Source organism: Miniopterus schreibersii (genome assembly GCF_964146895.1).
Source record: "Miniopterus schreibersii genome assembly, chromosome: 5".
Lineage (NCBI taxonomy): Eukaryota > Metazoa > Chordata > Mammalia > Chiroptera > Miniopteridae > Miniopterus > Miniopterus schreibersii.
In genome coordinates, this window is record NC_138106.1 from 21,673,737 (window position 1) to 21,701,472 (window position 27,736).

The 27,736-nt window shown below is 43.4% G+C and overlaps 1 protein-coding gene across 2 annotated transcripts; it reads right to left on the reverse strand.

Annotated features, from left to right (window-relative positions):
* On the reverse strand, positions 1-26,873 carry SPTSSB (serine palmitoyltransferase small subunit B). Of its 2 annotated transcripts, XM_081138961.1 has the most exons (4): positions 26,746-26,873; positions 17,247-17,345; positions 11,823-11,879; positions 1-1,563 (listed from the first exon to the last, which is right to left on the reverse strand). In XM_081138961.1, the coding sequence occupies exon 4, from the start codon at positions 1,529-1,531 to the stop codon at positions 1,301-1,303; it is 231 nt and encodes a 76-aa protein (XP_080995087.1). In that variant the 5' UTR covers positions 1,532-1,563; positions 11,823-11,879; positions 17,247-17,345; positions 26,746-26,873; the 3' UTR covers positions 1-1,300. The 2 variants fall into 2 exon arrangements, with proteins under 2 accessions (XP_080995087.1, XP_080995086.1); XM_081138960.1 differs by lacking the exon at positions 11,823-11,879 and having other exon boundaries at positions 4-1,563; positions 26,746-26,849.
* Positions 26,874-27,736: the final 863 nt, after the last annotated feature.

The window sequence follows — 27,736 nt, forward strand, 5'->3', positions numbered from 1 at the left end:
CCTGGAAGCAGATATTTTATTTATAAAATTAAACCTAATTTTAGTTTGCAAAAATCAACAAATACATGTTTAGATCTGGTTTTTCGTCAAATCACGTGTTTGTTTTTGTTTTTTAACAAACATGCAAGTTAATTTGGCATGCCGAACATCTTTCTCTCTAGCTCTTTTTGGAATCTTTTTTTTTTCTTAACACAGGCAAGGGTGCAAATCTTGTTCAAAAACTATTTTCATCTTTACCCTCCAGTATTAGTAGCATTAATATTTATTGAGAGGAAAGAAGAACTGCAATGCTGGATCTTTGGCATTCACATTTGATTCAGTAGTACAATTAAAAACTTGTAATCATTTTTAAAATGCTTTGAAAGAAATTTCATAAATCTCGTTTTTGCTCTGCAAAGGAGCATTTAACTGGAGCTGACGAGTTCCTGCTGGTAGAATATTACTTCCAGCCTATTTGTTAGCTTTTCTTCCTGTAGCCCAATACATGCTCCCCCCTCCACTGAGCGAAAGCACAGAAAAAAAGCAATTTCTTTTTTCCAACCCCACCCCCCAGCATCATGCAAGGCAAGACAACATCACAAGTCACAAAGTCTGAATTTACTTTGATTATATTTTGTTTCTTATACTTAAAATTATTTTGTATTATAATACTTACTGGGTTATCTAAAATCAACATTGTTGATTTTAAATTGCTATAAAGCCAGACTTTTAGAGGCATTTGAAACAATTCAGGAACCGTGTCTGAAAGGAGATAATTGCCTCCAGCCTATTCTTCTGCACTTGAAGTAAAAGAATTTTAGGTGTCAGTAGTTTAGTAAAAAACAATACTTTAGGGGGCGCATATAATTTATTCACATCTTTATATTGTAAACAAGGATATGACACTTTTGACAGTAGCCTATGAACAAATTTGAAAAAATATATCCTTTAGTACAGAATCGGTATCAAGGGAGCATTTGAAACATGATTCTAGTAGGTTTCTTATGAGCCTACTTTCCAGAAAAATTTTATATGAAATTTTCTGATTAAAAACAAACAAACTAAAGTCATAGATTTAAGTTGAGAAAATACGGTATGTGAGGTAAGGTCATTGTATTATCTACAGTCTGATGCACAATGTAACGTGTACAAAAGAACCTAAAGAGACATCGATCTCAGATTTCAGGCAGGACCTAAGAGTGCATAGAGAAGTGAGAGCCTTTCGGGTCAGAGAGTGGGCGAAGACACACTGCTCCCCTGAAACAAGGAGCCGTAAGCAACACATGCTTAGGCGATGCCAATTCACAGGGCGCAGACAAGCTCAGTTAGAGAGTGTACTGTGATAGCCGCACATTTTGGAGAAAAACTCCCAGGCCAGCCGGATGTGGATTGGGATAAAAACATAGGCCGTGTACACCACCATGGCAAAAATGGTCAGCAAGATGGTGTTGAACATGGATCGCTCCCAGGGCTCCAGGACAGCGCAGCAGCTAATGATTTGGTATTGATAGTAGAGCCAGGAGAAATAGTCCTTCACGCGCCTGAAATCCATGGTTGGCTCCGTCAAGCTGCAGAAAGTCCGTCCTGGTAAAGAAGGCAACAGATCAGAAGAAAACTAAAATAAGAAAACACAGAATCTGCTAAGGTTTGCATGATTTTAGCATGTTAAACCCTTTCAGAGAATGTCAACAATCATTGATTGGGTTAATATGACTATTTCTTGAAATATGATAGACAGTGTATCATAGGAATTAATAATATTGCCACTAATAATAATTAATACTAGACAGCAACAATATTATTAATAGTAACATTCATCTAAAAATGATAATTCCTAGTAATAGCTCTAGTGATAATAATATCTAAAAATTGAGGCTGGCCCGGCCAGGCGTGGCTCAGCGGTTGAGCATCAACCTAGGATCCAGGCGATCGGGGTTCGATTCCCGGTCAGGGCACATGCCCGGGTTGCGGGCTCGATCCCCCGTTGGGGGTGTGCAGGAGGCAGCTATCAATGATGTTTCTATCTCTCTCTCTCCCTCTCCTTCCTCTCTCTGAAATCAATAAAAAAATATTAAAAAAAAATTGAGGCTAACCATATTTTCTTTAGCCACATATACAGAGTGAGATAAACATGAGTTTTTTATTTCCTACAACATATATTCTGAAAGGAGGTGTAAAGAATTGTGTGCGGAAGAGTTAATACAGCAAGTCCAACTTTAGAAGGGCAAGTTGGGCCCTTGGCTGGCGTCTGGGATCTTGGGTTCTAGAATGTTCTCTCCGTTCTCTAATGGATAAAGATGATTCGCTATGCCTGGACTGCGCAAACACTTTCATTAATGGTGAACACCCGCTTTATTCTGGGAGTCGGAAATTCTGCTAATTGCCAGGCAGAGGTTGGCCACATAACCAGTCCCAATAAAACCTTGGTGCAGGGTGTCTGATGGGCGCCCTGGGCTGAAACATTGCTCCTGTATCACTTTTTGCTGGTAGAGAAAGGAGCATTCTCCTGTGTGTTCTCTCATTGGAGGGAGAGAGCATAGGAAGCCTGAAAATAGATTTCTTCAGACTTCACCTGTATCTCTCTTCCCTGCTGATCCTGTTGGACATCCTTTCACCGTATAAACCATAGCTGTGAGTAAAATATATGTTGAGTCCTGTGAGTTTTTCTAGTGAGTCACTGAACATGTACATGGTCTTGGGGGCCTCCCGAGCAAATGGGGAGCACGGAGTATACCTTTGGGTAGTCATTCTTTTTGGATAAAGAACTTATGAAAGCCATATGAAAATGTTTTTGACCCTCAGATAGGATAGTTATAATCACACGTAAATCTTCCTAGAAAGAAGAGCATCTATCATGTCTTACAATGGCCCCTGGGAGATTTTTCAGACTTTCATAGACATTATATGTGCCTGTGGGGATGCAGGCTGAGCTTTGCACCTGTTTTGCTTACTCCTCAGGATAATGGTATCACTTCATCTAAGTCCATTTTGATAACTTTTACTATTCAAATCACAGTGAAATTTTTTTGGAAGATCATTTCTACCTTCTGACCTGAAACTGTCTTTTTCCTTTGATTGTCCATTGAGTAAAGCAGGATGTTTTTGCTCCATAAGACTGTGGACTTCTCAGGCTTTGGGGTGACCCTCATGATCCTAATGCCTGGCACAGGGATGGTAATCAGTAAATACTTGCTGAATGAATGGGTAGAGGAATGAATGTCAAGTCACCAACTTAAAAAAACAATGATAGATCTCTCAGAATCCCAACTTCAATAGGATATGGTTTCTGTTGTTGACTTTCAATAGCTTGGCTTTGATCAGTAACATTTCTGATAAGGATAATTTCCACAAAAATTTAAAATGGAAAGTCTTGGTGTTACCAGGTCATAATTATCTATCGTAATGGCCAGGATAATTCAAATAAGCACATAGAAGAGCTGAGATCTAGTGAGGGAGGTTGGGAGTATGAGAAAACTGAAGAGGAGGGAACGGTCAGAATGAGGCCAAACATTACAGGGCTCAGTGGATAGGCTAAGGATTTGGTTTCTATCCTATGAGTGAGGGGGCTCCAGAGGGTTTTCTTTTCTTTTTCTGTTGTTATAAATATGTTTTTATTGATGTTTAGAGAGAGAGGAAGGGAGAGAGATAGAAAGAGAAACACAGATAAGAGCGACATCTATCAGCGGCCTTCTGCACGCCCCTGACTGGGGATTGAGCTGCAACCTGGGCATGTGTCCCGACTGGGAATCGACTGGTGACCTCTTTGTTCCTAGGTCGACGCTCAACCACTGAGCCGCACCAGCTGGGCTCCAGAGGCTTTTAACAGGGGAATGCTGAGAGGGTGAGGCTGTAAGCTCCTATGGACACCTTGCCTTCCCTGCACGCCAAAGCCAAGTAGACATGATTCTGAATAACAGTCATCTCAGAAAAATCTATGCCTCTGCTCTATTATGGATTCTCATTCAGAATCAACCATGAACTGAAAATCTGTTTAAATCGCCTTAATACTCTCTTCAATTTCATAAATGAGATAAATTACTAATTTAGAAATATTATTGACTTTTTCTCTATACAGTTAAGCTTTTAAAAATGCACGAATTAATTGCCTGGCCATTGCTTTCTCTTCTAAAATTGAATTTCTTGCTTGAACGTCCCTGATGGACAGCTTGATTGCAGTCCTGTGAGAGACCCTGAGACAGAGGCACTCAGCTGAGTGGTGCCCAGACTCCTGAGCCATAGAAACATTTATTATGCCAAAGGGGGATACCTTGTAAGACCTTGGTCACAAACGGCTAGCAATTTAAAGAATTAAGATTAAAAAAAAAAGTTTTTCTGGCCAGTTTCTACAGTCCCCTGTATCATTTTCCAGCCCTCAGTAGCGAACTCTGACATGTGAAAAGTGCTTTGTATTGTCACATCTCACTTCAGCCTCATGGAATCTAAGAGTCAGCCAATAAAAAGCATTGATTTCCCCTTTTCTTTGATTCTTTTTCCCCTTATTGATAAAAAGCAATTTTAAAGTGTTTATTCATTGTTTCTTATTATGAAAGGAGAGAAGAGAGAAAGCTGGTTATTATTGGTGAACCATCTGCTGCAACCTACTGTTAAAATATGCACTATATTTAGGTTCTACATTTGCTTAAGTCAGTGATTCTCAACCTTTTTCATCTCATGGCACACATAAACTAATTGCTAAAATTCTGTGGCACACCAAAAAGCATTTTTGCCAGTCTGACAAAAAAACAACAACCTTACACATGTATAATTTGGATTCATTCACACTGGACAGCTATTGCTGTATTGGCCGTTGTCATTTTTTTAATTTGACAATCTAAGGGAAAATAGGTAAGTGCCCCTGACTAAATAGTCAGGCACTGCATGCTTTAAAAATTCTTGTGGCACACTGGATGAAAATTGTTGGCTTACATAATATATTTCTACTGCTTTTTGAGTATATTTCTTAATTCCTATGGGACTATATAAAAGATTTTAAAAACCCCACAAAAAACCCACATACCGCTTTAGACAATTTAAGATGAGTAATGTGGGTAAGAGAACTTATCAATTCATTAAACAAATCCATTCTGAGTACTTCTGTGTGGCTGCTTCTGACTAGTAATGGCTTCAGAAAGAATCTCTCTCAGTGCAGACAGGAGATGCTCTTCTAGGCAAGTGGCAGACTGGACCATAAAAATAAAGGGGAGGGAAAATAATTTTTCTTATACCTTTCTAAGTTTTTCTGGCTGGTCTAATAATTAAATTGACATGAGACAGCTTAACAGGAGAAAGTAACAAATAACAAAATATATTATGTATGTACATACGAGGGTTCCACAGAGTATGGGACCTGAGGACAAATCGGGCCTTGGCGGGTTACATGCCCTTCTGGACTATGGAGAGGGAGGCAGGGGTCTAGGACTTCAAAGGGAAAGTAGGCAGTTCACAAGTAGATGATAAAGGGGAAACATTTGGTAAACAAATTATTGAAGGGCCACCAGAAACAATGGGACACATAGGGGAGTCTCCCATACAAACTTTGCTGGTTCCCCATTTGCCACACTTAATTTATATTATATGAAGGGGACAGCTCCCTTTCTTTAAGATTTTTCTGAGTTCCTTTAAGCAGGTAAGGGGGAGGGTCAAAGGTCCTTTCTGAGACTTTGGCTTTTTAAAGATAAATATCTTAAAATAATATTAAAGGCATATTCTGAGGTGACAAACTCTGCTTCCCCCCACAACAAATGTGCAGTTAACGAGGGGCCTAGAATGAGCGCTAAATGGGGGAAAATGCTAAGAAGAAAGTGAGGAAAAAAGGCTGAATTTGGAGAAATAAGATGATGAGATGCCACAAAATTAACCATCCATAGTTAACCTAGATGTAGATGACAGCAAACATCTTAGTCTTAATTTTTCACAACGAAATGTGAAATTAATTTGCCCACTTCCTGAACAACTGACTGCTGTATCCCAGCAAAGCTAAACAAAGGACTGAAAGTGTTTATTCAAGCACACCATGGATCTCCTTGTTTTTAATTATGTGTTCTTTAACAGATGATTCTCTGTAGATGGAAAAGAGGGAGTAGTTTGTTTTATTTGTTTCTTTTTAAATTTTCCTCTAAACTTGATGATTTAAAAACAACTTTTAGGTGTTTGAGGCAGTGCATTCAAAGGTGGTACTTTCTCAGTGGCGGTGGTGCGCCTCCAGGGACGGCCTGGATGATATAAGTAACAGCTAAAGCTGTGTGATGACATCCTCGAGGGCGCAGCGGCTGAGCTCCCTGTAGGAGGTGGGAAATGGGGCCGAGGTCCTCATGGCTACCTGGAGGAGTGATCGTGAAGCCCGAGGAAAGGCTTTCTCTGAGCCATGGTTTTAAAAACAGGATAAAGATAATAGTCTCCTTTTTCAGGAGACCCAGTGTAGTACCACATTCCAAGATGCTCAATGGATTTGGTGTATCAAAGTTTCTCTAGTAATACAAACAGAACAATTTTCATAGGATTATTTGTAGTTTAGAAAGTGCTTTTATTGTATTTGTATAACGCGGGATGTGGGTTTGGGAATAAAGTTAGACATTGGTTCAAGTCCTGACTCCTTCCACTTCCTGGCTCTGTGGCTTTGGCCTGGTTACTTAATTGTTCTGGGCCTCAATTTTCTCACCTGTGAAATGGAGATAATAATGCCTACCATTTAGGGTTGCTTTGAAGATTATCAGAAATGCAAGCAAAGCATCAATTTAAGGAATTTGCATATGGAGGAAGCACATGGGTAGAAAGAGAGAATCTAACTGGAGAAAACCTTTCCTCCTTCCTTTCCTTCCCTTTATTTATCAAAAGTAATTATGAACAGACTGGTAATTGCACTAGGAACTGGAGATTGGTGACTATGAATCATCTGAGCATATTCCATTAATGTACATTTTAGACAATATTTCCCACATATATTAGGTGGCTAAAGTGGAATCCTGGGATGTTAGTGGCTGGATGGACTAGAGATCCCCTAAGCCAAATCACTCATTTTTTTAAAAAGGAACTGAGCCTATGGGGCTAACATTAAAAATTGGTTGACATTCATCAAATTGGTTTTTCAAACCAAACTAAACTAAAGCGACTGGACCAGGTGGAATATATCCTATTTTTGTGAATTGACACTGGATGGAAGAAACAGAAATTCCAACGGAGGTTTTCTGTGGTGTAGGAGGACTCAGAGTTGAGCAGGGACAGTGGGACCAGGTGTGCAGGCTATCTGGAAGCCCTCAGCCCCACCCTCTCCCAGTTCCCCCCACTCGCTCTTCCCTTACTCAAGACTCTTTCCTGGAATCCCACAGCTCAGGTTCTCCTCTAGCTGAAGGAAGGTCTGAAGCTTATTTATTGCAAATATTACTGGGAACTGGCAAAGCCAAGGTTCTTGTCAGGAATGCTCATCTTGGATAAAAGACCCAAAGCAGAGTTTTGCCAGATTGAGGGGAGGAAGAAGGTGAAGGATTATGACTTTGGGGAGCCAGAGGGAGAGACTGAATCCTAAAGGGCGGCCTGCGACTGGATGGGGACAGGAAGACAGTGGGAGGTAGCAGGGGCTTGGAAGTCCACTAAGAAGCTAGCTCACAACTGATTGGAGAGTAAGAGGCTTTTTAAAAAATTTCTGAATATCACTGTTCTTTTAGCAACAACAGGCAGTGACTTTTTCTCTCACTAGATTTGTGTACAGTGGGGAAGGAGATAAACTTTCCTCTCCTTTCCCAGAATGAGAGGGAGAAGGCCTGGGACTTATGGCCCACATTGCTCAGGGGGAGGACTTTGTTCTGGCCTGAATGGGGAGGAAAGTTAAAATAAACAGAGCAATAAAAAACCCCACATGTTCATGTGAACCCATGTGTGAGTCACGAAATGAGAGCAGTGTAAGGGGAACACGCAGGGAAGTCACACAAGTGGAGTCTGGGCTTGCTCGGGAAGTTGCTTGTTGTTTTTGGCCCGCGGGAACAGGAGCAGTAGCAGGCTAGGCGGCTGTGGTGAGGAACCGCGGCTCTGGTGGGTGGCATTCACCTGGGGGGTGCTTCAGAAGGCTTCATCCTACAGCCCTCTTCTGCCTAGAAAAAAGCACTCCACATTGTTGGATTTCCTCAGTAAGGGATTTCCCTTTCTAAATACTAGCTAAAAAGGATTTTTTTAAAAATCGAACACATTTTGGTTTAAATTTACTTCTGAAATGTCAGAATCTGGGGCTGAAAAGTCAGAAAGACCAACAATTGGTTGGGGGTTAACGTCTTCCCGACTTAGTCTGGAATTCTACGCCAACCACTCAGCTTTTCTTGTGCTTCCTACTTGGAACCTCAAGATCTGAGAAGCGGAAAAAGTGTCCTATTCTTGCAGAGAGAGATGCCACATCTAAAAAGGGACCATGTACTCAGACGTAGGTAGCGTTCTTTGGAAAGAACTCAACATGACTTACGGAAGCCCAAACCTTCCTTTCATTAAATTATTTACTTTAAAAAGGAGCAGAGTGATTTCCTTCTCAAGGCCACAGTATGGAAAGAGGGATTTAAAAAGAGTAAATTTACACTGGGGAAGACTGATCGGCACCCCCCTCAGCCAGCTGATCAAGGCCCACACCACCGGCGGTGAAGCGTGTGGATAGTACGTTTCCATGGTATCATGCCTTGGCAATGGTACTTCCTCCCAGCAACCCACCACCGCAGTCTAATCATGAGAATATCAGGCAAATTCCAACAAAGGAGCATCCTATAAAACACCTAACCAGTCTCCTTGAAACGCTCAAGGTCATCAGAAGCAGGCCAAGTGTGAAAAACGGTCACAGCCCAAAGGAGCCCAGGGAAACATAACCAAATGTAATGTGTTATCCTGAATGGAGTCCTGGACTGAAAAATGACAGCAGGTACAAACTAGGGAAATCTGGGTAAAGTATTGGCCTTAGTTAATGATACTGTCTCAAGACTGCTTCATTCAGTGGAACACGTGTTACATTAATGTAAGACGCTACTACAGTTAGAAAGAATCCCAATTGTGAGCTAACACATCAATTTCTTTTTTTTTAATTCACCCAAGAATATTTTTTTTTTTTTTTTTAGGGAGAGGAAGCGGGGGAGAGAGAGATGTGAGAGAGAAACATTGATCGGTGCCTCCCATGCACATCCCGACCAGGGATCGAACCCACAGCCTAAGCATGTGCCCTGACTGGGAATCAAACCCGCACCCGTTTGGTGTACAGGACAATGCTCCGACCACCCGAGCCGCCCTGCCGGGGCCACGGCACTTTCTTCATCTACCGGTTGCAAGCAGTAGTTGGAAAAACCTTACTTTCAGGCTTAACTCCAGCGCCGCACTGTGCGGTGTCTGCCCTGCCCGGCCCTGCCCCGTGTGGCACCGCCGTCACCCGTGGCTCGCGGCTGCCGTGTCGGGCAGCAAGGATATGGGGCATTTCCGTCCCCGCAGGACGCCCTACTGGGCGGCGCCGTGGACTCTCCGTCTCCCGGGCCTAGTGAGGGAGCCCCCGCTGGCCTCCTTCCCACTCGCGGCCTTGGCCTCCTTCCCACTCGCGGCCTTCCACGCCGCTGCTGGACACAGGTTCCCTCTCCCCCGAAACCCTCCAGCGGCTCTCCCTGTCCTGTGAAATCACGCGTTCATCTAGGGCCCTTCACGGCCTGCTTTCTCTACCTCTCCCGCATCACTCCTGGACTCTCCTGCTCAGCGCCATTCGCTCTTCAGCTTCATTCTTTTTCCTTTTCTAGAAATATTTTTGTTCTTTCTGTTGTAGAAAAAATCCTTAAAATGCTTTCAAGACCCAGCTCCTATATTTTCCCTTCTGGAAACATTCTCAGGAGATCACCATTCCCAAGGAAAATATATTGCTTTTTTAAATGTGTCACCACTGCAGCAACATTTCAGAACTTACATTGTATTACAATTGTGCACTGTTTCTCCTCCAGCCCACGAGGCCTTTGAGTATTGGGAACGTGCCACAGTGGCCTCTGTGTGGCGCCTGGAGCGTGTGGTGCTTACATGCTGGCTGTGGGCTGCGGGCCGGCCGGCTGAGTTCAAGGCTGTTGAGGGCAGGGACCGCACTTGGGCTTATTTAGTGTTTCCACAGTGCAGTGTGAGGCACATGAAGGGTGCTTGTGAATTCTCTTTGTCTGCTTTTAGGCAATTAGTTTTCGATTTTCTGCAAACCCACTACAATCTGTCTTTGGTAGGATGAAAGGGACCTAGCACTAAAATCTTTTTTTAAACATAAGAAAATGCTGTTTTACCCTCTGACACTGTTAAAAGTTGATGGACTCTGTGGGGAAAGAATAACAATTGTGAAGTGATGTTAAATTCCATTAAAATGGTTTTTACAAGTGCTTACTCTGTGTGGGTGATAATTTAAGATTGGCGGGTAGAAAAGTGGTTCTAAGGGAAAGGAATCCCAGGCCGGGAACTTCTGGAGACCTGAATTCTCTTGCAGCGTTTACTTTTCTTTTCTTTTCCTTACTTTTATCTTCTCTTTACTCTTTTCTCTTTATTTCTCTTCATTCATTCATTCTACTTCATGTCCTTGGGCAAGTTCCAAAATCTTTCTGTGTCCCCGCTTTTCTGCGTAAAATGAAGATCATTCATAATTGCCTCTAAAGTCTCTCAGTGGCGGGGTAAGAAGTGTAGGGAAAGGTTTTGCACTCTTTAGAAGTAATAGTAATAGTAGTGTTTATGGTTGTTCCTTGTGAGCCGGTACAACTTTATTTGCAAAACTACTAAATTATAAAGTCAAAAAGTCTTTGTGGAATGTTCTATAATGGTTACTTCAATAATGGAGTGCTTTGTATTTTTTATAGGAAAAATCCCTTAGCCCTTATTTATGTTTGCTAATTGAATTGCCTAATACAGTAAAACACAAACAAGCAAAACCCAATGCATGTATATAGACATGACCACAAACCACGACTTGAAAGGCACTGCAGTCTCTGAACAGGTTTTCCAATGTGCCTTGGTCAGGGCCACCATATACCACTGTGTGGGCTGCACAATCTCATGTGGTGGCTCCTGTCCTGGGGACAAGCTGCTCATTTAGTGTGGATCAGCTCATATGATTAATGGCAAAACCTCGTATTGCATCGATGTAAGAATCAGGCCCAGGGTTAGTTAATTGGCTTCACAGTTTCCAGATATCTTGCTCTAAGTTTTCTGAGGGTGACTACAATATTTTCTGTGTCCCACAGAAAGTTCCATCCTTGCTTAACATGCTCCTGGGGATTTTCTTTCCATCTCAGAATACTCTCCAGTCATCCTTTGGTAAGCAATTCCTCATGCTGATACCAGGGTGAATATTAGAAGTCAGACCAGAAGTGATGGATTCGGAGTCCAAATCTTTAGAGGGTGCTAAGAAAACCAACTTAAAAGTTTGTAGTGAAGCAAAGTCAGAGAAGAAAATCGAACAACTATAGGGCAGTTAAGGAACTTCCTTCACCCATTCATGAAATATTTGGACAATTCTACAGACTCCTCAGAGAGGAAAAACCAAACAATTATAAATCGAAGCATGTTACTACTTTTAGGCAACTAAGTTACTCTTAAGTTTAACAACCTTATACATAGAAGTGAGTTACTGAAATAATGTACTAAAAAAAAAAGTCTCAGCAACAATTTGTCCAAGTTGTAGTTGGTACAGTGGTGGTTTGAGTTATATACAAGAGCAGGGTGTTTTTGTGGCTATCTGAACCCCTTACTGCCTCTCATTTTTATTAACACTAACAAAAGCAGAATAGGAAACATGTATTTCCAGTCCAACTATCAGCTGGAGGCCATTGGGCAGTAGGGCATGTGTTGAGTAATTGTATATTCAAAGCTGTACTCACTGCTTGGTGTTTTCTGACAGACTCCAGAGGGATTTATGAATAAAGGACTTCTGTCATCTGGGAAAGAAAATTTGGATTTGACTTTAACAGAAATTGCACAGAAATTTAAGAACTACTAAATTCAGATTAGATCAATCTCACTGTTGTGTGGCTGTCAAAGAGAAGACCAAGTACATTAATGTCGAGTAGATGTTCTGAAAAGGAAGAGATTTGTAACGGGGGTGGTGGTGCTATATCTTGTCTTGCTCCTAGTGCCCTTTCATTTACTCCTATAGAAACAGGGCAGTTGCCCCTGTTTATTTCTGCCAATATTGCAGGGGAGAGCGGGGCTTCTGGGCCAAGTGTTTAACTCGAATGCCATTTCTTAGAATGAACCTCTTTATTACTATTTTATTGAAAAAAGAGAGAAAGAGAGAAAAGGAAAAGAAATCCTGTTAGTCAATAAAGAAAGAGGAAAGAGTATAGCTTCTGAATGGTTTTTCCCTCCTGAAGATATTTTGCTCAAGGGCTACCAAGTTGTTTTTAGAAGTAAAAAATAAACACAGCTGCAACACTATCAGTGGCCTTCAAGTCATTAAAAATCATTTTTAAAAAGTCATTAAATGTATACACAGGTTAAAGCGGCATCATTGACAGTAGCCAAAAAGTGGAAGCCACGCAAATGCCCAGCAGCAGCTGGATGGATGAACAAGCGGGAGTACAGACATACAGCCGGATATTACTCATCCTTAGAGGGCGAGGAGGTCCTGACACAGGTTACGACATGGCAGAGCCGTGAGGACACTATGCGCAGTGAAATAACTCAGTGGCAAAACACATACACGCTGTATGATTTCACTTACACAAGATATTTGAGTAGCCAGACTCATGGGAGCGGAGTAGAAGGAGGCTACCCAGGGCTGGGAGACGCAGGGTAGGGAGTTGCTGTTTCATGGGTACGGAGTTTCAGTTTTGCAAGATGAAAACATCGTGGTTGCTCAACAGTGTGAGTATGCTAACCACTCCTGAGCTGAACATTTAAGAATGGTTAAGGATAATTAACTGTTATTTTATATGTATTTTACCAGAATTTTTTATTTTTTTAAATTAAAAAAAATTAAAAAAAAAAAAAATCTTTATTGATTTCAGAGAGAGGGAGGGAGAGATAGAAACATCAATGATGAGAGTCATTGATTGGCTGCCTCCTGCACGCCCCCCACTGGGGATCGAGCCTGCAACCCAGGCATGTGCCTGATTGGGAATCGAACCCTGATCGCCTGGATCCTAGGTCGATGCTCAACCGCTGAGCCACGCTCGGCCGGGCAACCAGAATTTTTTAAAAGTCAGTGAATAACTAAAAGTTGTGAAAGACTGAAACTGAAAAATACACTCAGAAATGGTCTGAGTAATATTGTTTAGAAGTCATCAAGAGTCTTAATTTGTAATGGGCATTACTAGTCCAGCAGTTTCGTAGCTGTCCCATCCAAAGCTGAGTAAACAGCTCCAAAGATCTCCAAACAATAATGGTGAGTTCCCAATCGGGGTTCCCTCCTTCCTGGGAAAACTGGGAGCTGCCAAACTACCAAAAAAAACCTTCTGAGAGGAGGGTTGACGTGTTTAGGTTTATTCTTGGCATCAGTGACAATCTAGTAGCTTAATTTCCTGCAGCTCCTGTGGAAAGCATAAATTCTATGATTTGCTTTTCTATTTTTGACAAGGGTGTGCAATAAGGGGCTCCTGAGGCCTCAGTACCCACTGCACTTAAGAGGAAGTAAGAGTGGGAAAAGTGGCGAGGCCGCTGGGCCAAACTCCTTTTGTGTCGTTACCAACCCCTCTCCTGAAAACTGTGCTCCGTGGGGGTGGTCACAGCCCTGCCCCCCCCCCCCAGCTCCTGGCCATCAAACCCACAGCTTGGTGAGGGAACTATTGCTTCCTGGATGTTTCTAAGGACTCGGTTTGCTTGGCAGCTGGAAGCCAGACCATGAAAAATTAAGCTTTTATATCATCCCTACCTATGGCCACTCTATTTGACAGACGGGTGGGGTGGGGCGACCAAGGTGACCTCCTGCAGCACTGACAGGTCAAAAGTGTACCTGCTGAGCCCATTGCCAGGGCCCTGCCAAGGGAACCTGGCCCCGTAGGCAGCTGGTCAACCAGAGCTCTTCCAATAGGATTTTCTTATACTAATTTTCCGTTTTCTTCGTAGCTTTTTTGGTAACCGAGTAAATGAACTCCTAAACGTTTTGCTTGTTCGCTTTCCTGCTGTCTGTCTGCCTTCCCCTCCCCTTCCTTCCCTCACTTTCCTGGCGTCGTCTCTGTTTCTCAGTGCACTGTCTGAGAGCCTCTAGCCGTGAGCGGGTGGTTTTCCTGGTTTGGTGACAAGCAGCGTTGCTCTTTCAAGGGCGTGACTTTTGGGACAATAGTAACGTAGCCTGTTGCTTTCTCACGGCCCCAGAAGACCTGCTTCTGTACCTTAGTTTCCACTGATTTTAGGAAAGTGAGTGGAGAGCTGGGCTTGCTCTGAGGGTCCGCCCTGCTCTGCCGCCCCCAGACCGAGGCCATCGCCCCCCTCGGTTGGTTGGGGGGCAGGCCAGCCAGGCTCTGGAGGGACCGGGAGTGGGGTGGCAGGTGGGGAGGGAGGAGGGAGGAGAGCAGGGAGAGGCTGGAGTTCATACAGTTATGGCAAAACTTGCTTTTTAGGCGATCAAACGGTGTACTCTAATTACATTTTGTAATCTTGTGCCTAGAAGTGAGCTGCTTAACCGGTGAGCTGCACAGAAAGGGAAGAGCTGACTGACAGGTTAGCCCCGTGCATTTCTCAGTCCCCCAAGAAGACCAGAGTGGCCCTGTTGCTTCCTGGTGGTTTTGCCCCCCCATTCCCCCATGGCAGGGCTTGGGGTGCACTTGCAGCGAAAGGGGAGAAGGGCTGCACTCCAAGTGCGTTCCTTTAAGTGGGTAACAACTCTTTGTTTCCTAGAAAGTCCTGATTCTCAAATGAACGTGGGGAAGGCTCATGACCACTGGGCATATTAAGGAAAATATTTTCAACCCACAGATTTTGTAGCCAATAGAACTACAGGCCTAAACTGGGTGAGATGCAATGTTCTTCTCCCTCTTTGAATGAGGGTGGGCTTGTCTGTCAAGAATACCAGAGGGAATATCCCAAGACATAAAAATATGGGGATGAAGATATTGTGGTAGGTTGAATGGTGGCCCTCCACCCCAAGACACGTCTGCATCTGGAGCCTGCGAATGTGATCTTACTGTATCTGGGGAAAGGGTCTTTGTGGATGTAATTAAGTTACAGATCTCAGCAAGAGGTCATCCTGCATTACTCAGGTCAGTCCAAAATCCAATGACAACTGTTCTCAGAAGAGAGACACAGAGGAACGGGGCCATGCAAACAGGGAGGCAGAGATGGGAGTTATGTAGCCATGAGCCAAGGAACCCCAGAGCCACCAGAAGCAGAAGCAGCCAAGGGAGATTCCCCCCCTGGAGCCTTTGGAGGGAGTGCAGGCCTGCTGGCATCTTACTTTCAGACTTCTAGCCTCCAGAACTATGAGAGAATACATTTCTCATTTCCAGCCACCAACGAGGTGGTACTTTGTTACAGTAGCCCTAGGAAACTAATTCAGATCTCTTCCTTAAAAACACTAGAATCTTATAACATAGGACACTTCAGGGAACAGAAACAGTATTTTTTAAGTACCACTGTGGCAGGTGCTTAGCTTAAATGATTCCCATTTTTTAAATTAATTCTATTTATTGAAATACCATTGGTTAATAACATTACAAAAATTTCAGGTATACAACATTATAATTTCATGTCTGTACACTCTATTGCATGCTCACCAGCAAAAGTTTAGTTTCCATCTGTCACCAGGAATTTGAACCCCTTTGCCTAATTCTCCCCCTGGTTAACACATAGGGAGCTGGGTGAGAATCCCGGCAAGAGGCAGCCTGGAGAGTAGTTAACAAGCTCTGGCTCCGGATTCTGTCTGGGTTTGACCCTGGCTAAGTTCTTAACAGTTTGGACTCAATTTCCTCAACTGGAAAATCGGAATGATAATAGAACGTCATGTGATTTCTGGGAAGATTGAAAAGTGTAAAGTATTTAGAAGAATGCATAGGAAGGGCGAAATGAATGCTAAGTGTTGTGATTACCACACGCTATGCTAATGCACTATTGCTCAGGCCACGAGTGCCAGGCACAGAATAAAGGACAGCGAGATCATTTCTGAGGCAGAACATGTGAACTTTACCAGTTATTAAATTATAAGTCATTTTTAGAGAGATTACTCTTCAAAATGTTTATTCAGCTCTGGCATGGCTGTCATAAAGGAGATAAAATATAAATGACCTCATTTCAAGGATTAGGAAACTGGGGCTCATTAAGTTTTCATACCTTACTTATTGTCAAAGCCAAGGAGGAAACAACACTGGGATTCTGTCCTGGGTCCCCTCGCCCCAGAATGGTCTGTCACACCAGACTGCCCCCTAGAGCAGTGCTGTCCAAACGCTGTGTGTTCAACAAGTATTTTTTGAATTAGTAAAATCAAGCCTTGTTATCAGTAACTTTAAAGTAATATTGGAGCTGCCAAAACTATTTTGAAATGAAGAAATTGTTGCCAACTATTTCAGAACCATAAATCTCTTGTAGCAAAAGGGAAGGATTAAGAAACAATCATTCAGAAGATAAATCTATTTCTTTTGGTCCACACCCACTACTCTTTTGGCTATAGATTTAATAAAAGTGGGTAGGCAGCTAGCAGTAATCTAGTTTTGGGGGTTTCTTTTCCCACTTAAAAGTAAAAGAAACAAAGAAAATGAATTCCTATTACAAACACTGACCATCCTCACTTTTATTGTTAACATTTTTGAAAGAAAATGTTTTCATTTTATTATATTTCTCTCTTAATTGGTCCCATCTGGTTAACTAATAATTTATTAAAACATTACTCCTCTCTGGCATCAAACGCCTTCCAGAATAAGGTGCTGCTCCATTTAAATAAAAGATGAAGGATGCCGAAACAGAAGCAGCCTTGAACCAACAGAGCCATAAATAAGATAGTAGCTGGTGCTATGCAAGCCTGACGCTGCCACTTGTACTGGAATCGGCCAGAGCTTCTTACCCTGGAGGCCAAAACTTGGGGGGTGGGGGACATCTGTGACCTCCTTGCAATGTTTGCATATTTTGCATAAACAGTTTTCTGCATAGACTTCAAAGGAGCCTGAATAATGTCTGTAAGCTAAGAACCCATGTTTCAAGGCCTCATGACTAAACCCAATTGCCGCATTTTACTCCTTTGTGTCTCTTAAATGCCATTACAGTATCATTATATAATATGTGTTCGTTAGTTTCTTAAGTGAGAACCAGAAGCTTCATCTTGTTGAAGATGTTATCTTGTAATCAAAAGAGTCAGATGTGTAGCAGTGAGATTTTACCTGCCTGGGAGGGTCCAGGTTTGAACAGGGAGGGTCCTTGTCCTTGCTCCTCTGCAGAATGGTCTTGGGTTACTTCTCTCTGCGTTGCTGTTTCTTCATCTGTGAAACAAACATTTGAATCAACCCAAAGATGCCTTCAAATTTTAAAACATTTCTGTTCCTTGTAAAAGTTTATTAAACCTCTTAGATGGGTGTTCTCCGGCAAAATGTTACAATGTATTATATAACAGGGCATGGCAACAGAGCTTTATTTTAAAAATTATTTTTAGAGAAGGGTTACATTTTGAGGACATGCCATTGGCTAGTGACTTCCCAATGCACTCTAAGGACTATAAGGCGTCTCATTACCATCCAGGGCAAGGCTGAGGAGGCGCCCCAGGTGAGACAGAGAGACAGGCTACGTGTCCCCCACCTTGCTTCTATCAGAGCAAACTGCTTTTAATCGGTTTCATATACTGGGTTTCTGGATAATATTTCGTTTGTAGAAAATGTTTCTTGTTTTTAATTAGTCTCTGTTGGTACCCTTGGGGGGGGAAATAGGTTAAAAATAGGTTACATATTTATTTAATCACTATATTTGAAAATCTGTCTTTGAAAAAGCACTGGAAACAGTAAGAAACCCTAAAGCTTGTTTTTTTCTTTCTTTTCTCTGTCCTTACCCAAGGACATGCTTAGAGAGAGGAAGAGGGAGAGAAGAGGGGAAAAAAGAGAGATGGGGGGAGACACATCGATGTGAGAGAGAAACCCGCCACCCAGGTATGTGCCCTGACTGGGAAGGTAACTGGCAGCCTTTCGGTGCACAGGACGGTGCTCAACCCACTGAGGCAGCCCAGCTGGAAGGCTCGTTTCCTATTTTGCCATTTATTAGCTGTGTCACATCAGGCAATTCAGATAGTCCTTCTGAGTCTTTGCCCTCGCATGTAGAATGATGATAGGAGCGCTGTAAGAATTAAATGAAATAACTTTTTTAGGTGTTTTATAGTTGGTGAAGCATCGTAAAATGGTGAGTGGGTCTTTCGTGGTGAGCCCAAGGGCTCCGTATTTTGTTCTGGCCATCGTAGCATTTTTGCCCACCTGAATTAAGTCATAGAAAGTATGAGTGATCACATTTGCAGATGAACCCATGTTATGGGGTGCAGTTATAAAAGACTGAGCCAATTACAGAGTGACTAGGGGTGAAACATTGGGGGGAATGTAAAGTCTTGTTCTTTAGTTCACAAAGTCAATCGCCCAAGGGTAATAAGGGGGGAAATGTGGCCTATGAGCAGTTTAAGTAAAAAAGACTTAAGGAATTTTACTTGACTTCAAGTTCATTATGAGCCAATAGTGTTGTGATATGGTTGGCAGGTAAATAAGTGATCCAATTGTCTTAGCCCCTTTGGGTTGTTATAACAAAATACCACAGACCGAGTAGCTTATAAACCACAGAAATTTCTCACATTTCTGGAGACTAGGCAGCCCAAGGTCAAATTGCCAGCAGAGCTGCATTCTGGCGAAGGGCTCTTCCTGGCTCATAGCCAGCACCTCCTCGCTGTGTCCTCATATGGTGGAAGGGGCAAGGGGTGTCTCTGGAGCCTCTTTCTGAGAAATCTAATCCTATTTATGAAGGCTCCATCCTCAGGACCTAAGCACTTCCCATCACCTTTGGGAGTGAGGATTCAACATATGAATTTTAGGGGGATAACATGAGACCATAGCACCAATATTCTTATATGTTTATAGAAGTACTGTGAGAAAAGGGGGCCACAGCCCTTGGCTTTGATTAGCATCTTTCTTCCAGCTGTTAAAAACTGTCACTCTAGCAAGTTGAGCATGCCCCTAAGAAGCTAGATGGAGAAAGTCTGGAAGGTTTCCAACGGGAGACGTTGAGAGAAGATTTGGGGGGAGGAAGGTGTCATGGAGGTCTTAGGAGATCTGAAAGGTTTTAAATGGTATTGCAGCTGTCACGGAGGGGAAGGCTTGGAATTGTTTTATTGTTTTCAGAGGTGAATCTCAGGAAAAACTTGAAACAGTAAGAGCTACCTAAAAAGGAAGCGATTGCCTGGTTGAAGTAGTGAGAATTCCATCAGGGAAACTGTTCATGCAGATACTAGTCAACACCTTCTGAGGGATGCTTTTATCAGAATTATTATTTGTTCCTCTTATTGTCTCATGTTGACCGAGCATAAATGAAACAGGAGGCTTTAGTAGGAAAAAATGATAGAGATTTATTCAAGGGTCTTAGAGTTCGCCAACTCTATACACAGCTCGGTAAAACCTAGAACTGTTCCGAAGAAAAAGAAAAGCTAAGAGTTCTTATCGTAAAAGTCACATCCTTGCGAATAATCAGTCTTGCATTCTTGGCCCTCGTATTGGTCCAGGACAGTTACCAGCCAAATGTCAGGTAGTCCGGATGGGTGCCAGTCTGGATGACAGATGCCAGCTGGTCTGGAGGCTGGGTGCCAGGTGGTCTGGTCAAGTAAACATTATTTCTTAAATCCTTCAGGGCCTGTTAAAGGGTTATCTTATAGCATTTATAAGTGTATATTTCAGCCACAGCTGGACGGTTCAAAGGCTTAAGTTCCCAGGCTAGTTACAGCAAGAGCAGAATTGTTTTTCAAGCCTCAGCCTACTTGATTTTAACGATTTAGCAGCTGGACCATAGTGACTCCACTTTGCGTCTTCACTCCGTCCCTCCTACGTGCATTTTATCTTCTTTCCTTTTAAGAGATCCCTTTCAGGCGACTCTAACTGGACCCTTCAGAGACGTTTGATGCAAATGGATAAAATAGCGACTCCCATTGGTCTGGAAGAAAGAATTCCCCCCAAAGGTCATGGGGTCCCCTATCGCCTGTTTTGTGTTTGCATCGGTGCTTGTTTCCTGCTAGATGGAGGAAACCTGTGGAACAACATTTTTGTCCTGTTTTGTAAACTGAATTTCCTGCCCATCAAAACCAGAACTAGGCCAACGTGACTGATTTTTTTCCTTCGTTTAAAGTTTTGGGCAATGAAACATCCTATGAAAAATGTAAGGACCAAACTGTCCCTGTGGATTAAAGTATCTGCAGCCTCAAGGAATGAAAAGAGTTGGTAACTGAAGCATTAGGGTTACATATTCCTTCTTTGCCTATTTTTTCCTATCAATAAAGTGACAATAAGCTAATTTTACTTAAAAATTATTTTACAATGGATGAATAAAAGATAAAATACATGGTATTTCCCCCACGGCTGGGTAAGAGGCCAAGCGGATTCTCCCTGAAAGAAGTAGAGGGAGCAACCCGAAGGTGCCAGCAGCTGCACGTGAGGGAGTCGCAGATAATTCTGACTCAAAGCCCTATGCAGAAAGAGGATGGTTAGGTTTGCAAAAGAAACAAAGATAATATAACACTGGGGTTAGGTAAGACTCCACCTCAAACAACAGTTTTTTCACGGTTCTGTCTTCCTCCTGCATCAGTGAACTGTTACGGGCGCTCACTGGGCGCGGGCTCTGTGGGGCAGGCCGAGCGCTGGGGACCGAGGTGAGCTGCTGCTCTGACGCCCGCACCTGCGGGGGGGGGGGGGGGGGGCTGCTGAGGCATTTTATTGCCCCGGGAAAGCTGCTCCAGATGTGCCATCTTGAACTTTGTCTCCTTTTTTTCTTTTCCTAGTCTTTAATTTTATTGTTCAAAATCCTACATGTATTTCTTTCCAAACTTTCTTTTTAATCTTTTCAGAGATCTTGAGCTCAAAGTGATAACTTTGGCTTGACATTCCTCATTGACATCCTTTGATCTTATAATAGAGCTGAAAGGACAGCAGCAAAGTGTCACCCAGGAAACTGCTCCTCTACATTGGCAATAATAGCAGGTATTTATGGAGCAACTCCCAGAACTTTGCTAGCCACCTTATATGTATTACCTTACGCAGTTCACTCAGCACTATAGTGGAGGCACTACTTCTATACCCATTTTACAAATGAGGAAACTGAGGCATTGGAAAATTTATAAACTGACCCAAAGTCTCACAGCTCATGGAGAACACACACTCCTAACTACTCTGCTAGACTGCCTCTCTATGCAAAGAGCTCTGATCATAATCTGGCAAATCATCCATCCACCCATCCATCTACCCATCCATCCATCCACCCATCTATCCATCCATCCATCCATCTACCCATCCATCCATCCATCCATCCATCCATCCATCCATCCATCCATCCATCCATCCATCCATCCAATCAAAGAGTCAACAAGCATGTACTAGGAAATAAACCATGAATGAGACTGACCTGGTCACTCTCCTTGGCAGTGTTCTGGAGAGGAGGAGAGGCAGTTATGCAAATACCTGCACACAGTGCGGGAAATGCTATCACTTGTCGCTTGCTTCTGACAGGGAAGTGCAGTGTGCTGGGGCGCCAGAGGAGGCCCTAACCCAGTCCTGAGGGGGTGTTGAGAGGCAGATCTGGCTACTCTGCAGCCAGAGGCAAATGATGGAACCTCTAGAAGGAAAGATCTTTGAAACAAGGTCCTCCTCTGTGTTGTTCCCCCAGGGCCTGGCACATAGTAGATGCTCAATTAAAATCTGTTGAATAAATGAAAATTCTAATGCTCCATAATAAGTCCACTTTTACAGGGAGTCTTCTAACTAATTTCTAATGACTAAACATTCTTAAACGCTTCTCCTCTAAGCCTGAAATAAATGTTTCCATTTGATTTAAGAAATCAAGTTGGTGCTCCCTTTTAAGCCACTTTCTAAAAGCCCTATTGCAAGAAAGCTGCCACACCCAGTATATTCTCCTAGAACAGTGTGTCCTCAAGTATCTTCTGAAACAGGTGCTCTGACTAGAGATTCTGGGACAGTCTGGGAAAGTGGAGACTCCGGTTGCTTTTTCCCCTCTTTCCCCCCCCCCAGCTCATCTGTGGAATCCCATGCGCTATTCTGTAGCTATGAAAGATTTGTTCTTTCTTCACCTTTCCAGGATCGCTTGGAAGTTTTTCTTCCCCTCAACCTCTTCCCTACCTTTTCACTCTTCAAATGGTGTTAATTTTGGGAAAGTGGTTCTTAATTATTTACCACACAATCTTGCGACTACAAGACTCTAGGGCAAAGCGGGAGAGAAAGGCCAACAGAGAGCTGAAGCCCAGGCTAATGATTTCCTTCGACAAGAAATTCTCTTATCGTAAGGTGGTGTTTTCTTTAGGTTGCAGACCTTAGCTGTGGAGCAGGCATTACATCTGTGTCTTCCTTGTGTCAGCCTGGAACGTGTTGTGGCTCATGTAATATTTTCTTTAGTGAAACAGCAGTAAATCTGAGGTAGCAAAATAACGCCGAGGGGAAGGACAAGCCAAAGCTCCTAAAGAGAGAAGTTAACTTGGAGCTGGTAATCCTGATGGCCTATCCCAGAGTCGCAGTGGCAGGTTTGTACATGATCTTTATAATATTTTAAAAAATATGTTTTTATTGGTTTCAGAGAGAGGATTGGAGAGGGAGAGGGAGAGAGAGAGACAAACACCGATGAGAGAGAAACATCCATTGGCTGACTCCTGCACGCCCCATGCTGGGGATGGAGCCTTAACCCCAGCATGTGCCCTGCCTGGGAACTGCCCGGGTGACCTCCTGGTGCATGGCACTATGCTCAACCAACTGAGCCACCTGGCTGGGCTTAAAAAGTCACGTTAATTATAAAATTTTACTTCCTAGCCTGATGACACAGTTTAACATTGTACCTCATTCCCTGCTTAATTTTTCTCCAGAGCCTTATCTCCTTCTCATAGGCTATATACTTCACTTAGTATTATTGTATTTTATTATTTAAATGTCTGACATCCCCTCTAGAACTTAAGCTTCCTCAAGGGCAAGAATTTTTGCTTGTTTTGTGTATTTATCCAGGGCCTAGATTTGTCCTAGTACTGGAAGATGCACAATAAATATCTGTTGAATAAATGAATTATTAATCCTGATCAAAGCAATATTAATAAATAATAACTATGATCAAGTTTTTCCTACATGTATTTAATTTTTAGACAACAGTTGGACATTCACAAAGAAGTTGATGGTAAAAACCCACCAGAACCTATTTCCATCAGCCTGGGAAAGATCAGCCTGTGCTGGTGGGAATGGAAAACCTTGAGGTTTCCATGCAGATAGACTTACATGAATCCCTAAAGCTAAGGGTATGGTTTGGCTCAGGATGCTTGTAACTGTCCCTGGCAACAAGTTCAGGTGCTGCTTCTGGCCCCCATGAAATTCAGAGTCACTAAATTTATATTCCTATTTCTGGACAAAGCGTTATCACCCCACTCCAAAATTCTTGGTACAGGATCAGGCAGTTTATTGGGACTCAAAACATAAAAGATGAGTAGAGGAGTGTAGTAATTATTTGAGTTTCTCTTCTACTTGGCATTGTTATAATCACAGGACATGCTTCCCAGCAACGACATGTCCTTGTGCTCGGAGGACCATAGTGGCTGCTCCAGTTCTTCCTTTTTCCCCAAGATTCCTACTTCAAGGGCCAATCTAGGGGAAATGAAATCAGGCTAATCTGAGTGTCAGGTAACCTCCCTCTCCCATCCAGGGCGGCCTCTCTCAACAACTGCCCTGAAAGACTGATAAAGGACTAGACTTATCTAGAAGCAGGAAGAACAACTGGCCTCGCTGCGCATGGACTAATATTATGAGTGGGTGAGTCCAAAAAGATAGGACACTGCAAGCAAATTCTCTATAGGACTACATGAATGCATGTGGTATTCCTAAACAGAAGAAAGCTTGGGCAGGTGTGTCAGCAAATGCAAATCGTATAGCTGTGTAACACCTGTGCCGCACTTAATTATCTAATATATTCATTGTGACCCCTGGGGAAAAGCCTCATGTAAACTGCTGGTCTAGTGGTAAATGGGAAGTCATGCACTTCGAGTTCTAAACCCATCTGTTGTTTTTAATACCTTAGATGATTTATGAAAAACATTTTATTGGGATGTAATTTATATACCATACAATTCACCCATTTAAAGTACACAGTTCAATGGTTTTTAGTATACTAAAAACCATCACCGGTCACTTTTAGACGACTTTCATCACTCCAAAAAGACACCTTGCATTCTTTAGCGGTCACTCCCCATTCTTCCCCACCTCCACCCCCCATTCCAGCCATATGCAAACATGAGTTTACTTTCTGTCTCTGGGGGTTTGTCTATTGTGGATATATTATATAACTGGAGTCATACAATATGTGGTCTTCTTTCACTTAGCATAATCTTCAATGTTCATCCTTGATGTAGCACAGATGCGTACATCATTCCTTTTTACTGTTGAATAATGCTCCGTTGTTCCATTCCATATCACATTTCATCTATCCATTCATCAGTCAGTGGGCACTTGGGTGTTTTCAGGTTTTGGCTATCCTGAGTAAGGCTGCTGTGAACATTTGTGTACAAGTTCTTACATAGACCTAGGTTTTCAGTTCTCTTGGATGTATACTTAAGGGTGAAATGGCTGGGTTATGTGGTGCCATTTTGTGGAACTACCAAACTATTCTCCACAGCAACTCAACACTTTATATTCCTACCACCCATATATGATGGTTCCAGTTTCTCCACCTCCTCTCCAACAACTGTCATATGCTTTTTGATTATAGCCATTTGGTCGGTGTGAAGTGGTATCTTGTGGTTTTGATCTTCATTTCCCTAAAATGTAATGATAGCAGGCACGTTTTCATGTGTCGACTGAACATCTGTACGTCTTCTGTGAAGACATTCTGTTTCTAGAGGGATGTCTAAAATCCCTTGCCCATTTGTAGACGGGTTGTTGGTCTTTTAGCGGTTGAGTCTGTCTTCTTTTGCCTTAAGAAGGAAGGATGGTTGGAGGAAGACAGCCTCAGACCTCTCACCCGGCCTTGACTAAAACGGAGCTTCTGCAACACAAAGCTGGGGTGGATGAGGTGCTGGTGGCCTGCTTTTCTTAGAAATATTCGATAGCCCTAGGTTGAGACTGAGGTTGAGAAGGAGCCCTGTGTTCTTGGCTGCACCTACCTGGAGTGGAGCACTATCATACCCCCCTGGAGGGGGACAGGGAAGTGGGCTATGGCTCAACTGCCACAAACTCTTGCTGTTCTTACTGAAATTTAGTAGACCGTGTTGAATAAATTTTCTTCATTTGTTGCATTTTCTCAGGACAATCTCTAGAGGCTACGTTGTTGTTTATAATTTTCACCAGTTCTTGCTGTATTGCTAAAGAGTGGGTTTATGGAGCGCCTCAAACCACCGTTCTGGAGGTTGAGTCCCATTTGAATAATTTTTAATGAAGATTTTATGCTGCTACAGTAGGTACAGAATTAGGAAGGACAGTTTTTACAAAAGTATTTGCAAATTTACAAGCAGGTTAAGAAAACTGAAGTTTAGGGCTGATTGACTTTCAGCTTCACATCCAAACTCCAGACTGCCGACGCATTTGGTTTGACAGACCATTTTTAATTTATTGTTATTAAATAGTTGTATAGAAATATTTGAATAATGAGGGTGACTGCATTTCATATGAAAGTTTGTTGTTGCTCTAGTAACTTATATATAAAGCCATCACAACTATCGAAATGGGATTCAAAATGATGCCTATTTAAAAAAGTATAGGAATAATTCTGATGTGAAAATCAAGTTATTAAGACCTCATTAGTTTTATACAAGTTTTATACTCTAAAAATTTCACAAGCAAAAATGACCGTGTATTTCTTCGTTTTTGTTTCATTCAAAAGAACTACCATGCCACAAAGTCTTTTGAAAAACAACTTTCCCAACTTCCCTGGTACATTTATTTGTCGTTAGAGGGCAAAGGTTTACATTTAACATTTCTTCAAATTCTGTACTCGATCATGGGCTGAGCTTATATGTTAATTGCCAACCAGTTGAACTTCATGTCAGTTGAAACAGACCAAGGATCTCTGTTCATATCTAAAACCCTTCAGCATCCATTCCCACACCCCCCATGGCAAAGTTAACTATACTTCTTGGGTTTAGAAGTCTGGTTACTTATAAATGATCACGTCAGCATTTTTGAGAAAATACATACTACTTAATAATTATGAGAAAATGTTAAAATGTGTTTCTTGGAAATTCATCACTCTTGGAGCAGTTGGCTTGTGTGTATTATTGTCTGAAGTAGCTTATGGGCAAAAAGTATCGTAGGAGAGCATGAAACTAGATAAAGAGGAATATTTAAGAATGAAACAAAGTACCTCCCAATGATATCTCCTAGAATAGTTACTACTGAACTACACAAGGACAAGTAATGAAAGTAATTTACAAAGTAATTTTCTCTTCTTTTGGCTTGGAAAGTTTCAATAATAAAGTTTGGTTTCTGTTGAGTGGATCATCATAGTTTCTAACATAGTTAAAGGCAGATGGAAAAACCCACTGAATTCTTAAAATTTTAATGCAGTTAAATCATAAACTGATACATTGCATGAAGGCTCGGTATTGTCTTTCCCCTGCAAAGGCGGACATTCAATCCTGCCAAAGCTGCGCGTGGAGCAGACGTTTTGGAAGATGCTTACCTCCCGGTTGGCGTCTCTGCGGCTCAGGTGCGCGGGCGCCTCTGCAGACGCGCCTCGGAGCTCCCCGAGTTGGGTGTCCGCCCCGCTGGCTGCTCTGTGGCCAAAACTCCGACTCTGCCAGGCCGATTACGGCGATTAATTATTGACAAAAGGAAAACACTCCCACGCAAACTTGTGCCCAACCGCGCCGCTCCAGCGCCTGCCTGCGGAGGGAAGGCCGGCTGCCCCGTCCCCTCCCCCCGGCTCCGCGGCCCCGGTTCCCGCGCCGCCGCCGCGCTCGGGCTGGGAGACCCGGCTGGCCCGGGAGGAATGCAGCCCAGCGGCTTCTACATTTTAAAATTTGGTTTTCCGCGGTGGCTCCCGAGCAGCCCTCCCGGGATCGGCCTCTCGGGCGGAGGCGCCTTCCCGACGCTGGGGAAGCAGGGACTCGGAGCACCGGGGAGGCGCGGCGTCCCTGTCACCTCCGGCTGCTGCAGTGAGAGCCGAGCCCAGAGCCGGAGCGCCGGGGACGGAGGGGGAGGGAGGCGCCCCACCCCCGCCCGCCGGGAGCCCCAACGCCGCCGAGGGGCGCACTCTTCCCTGCGGGTGGGGAGGGGCGGAGGAGCGAGGCGCAGGTGGAAGCTCCAGGGCTTTAGGCTCTAAGGCGCGGTTAACCCGCAGGGAAAGCCCTCGCCCAGCGTCCCTCCCTCCGCAGGTTTGGGCAAAGGGACGGAGCTGGGGACACCGAGCAGCACCCGGCGCCACAGTCGCAGCCGCTGCAAAGCGAGCTCGGGGCTCCGGCGGGGGCAGCAGTCCCCAGGCAGGTACCCCGCAGTCCCTTCCAGCGCGCGGCCAGCTGATTTTTGCGCTTTGGGTCATTGTTGCCCCCGCCCTCCATCCGCAGTCCCTCCATCCCGCCACCTCCCCTCTGCCCCGCGGCTGGAGGTCAATCCTGGTTGAAAAGCTCCCCCCCCCCCCCGACAGATGGCAGGGTGGTGCCCCGGGAACTCGA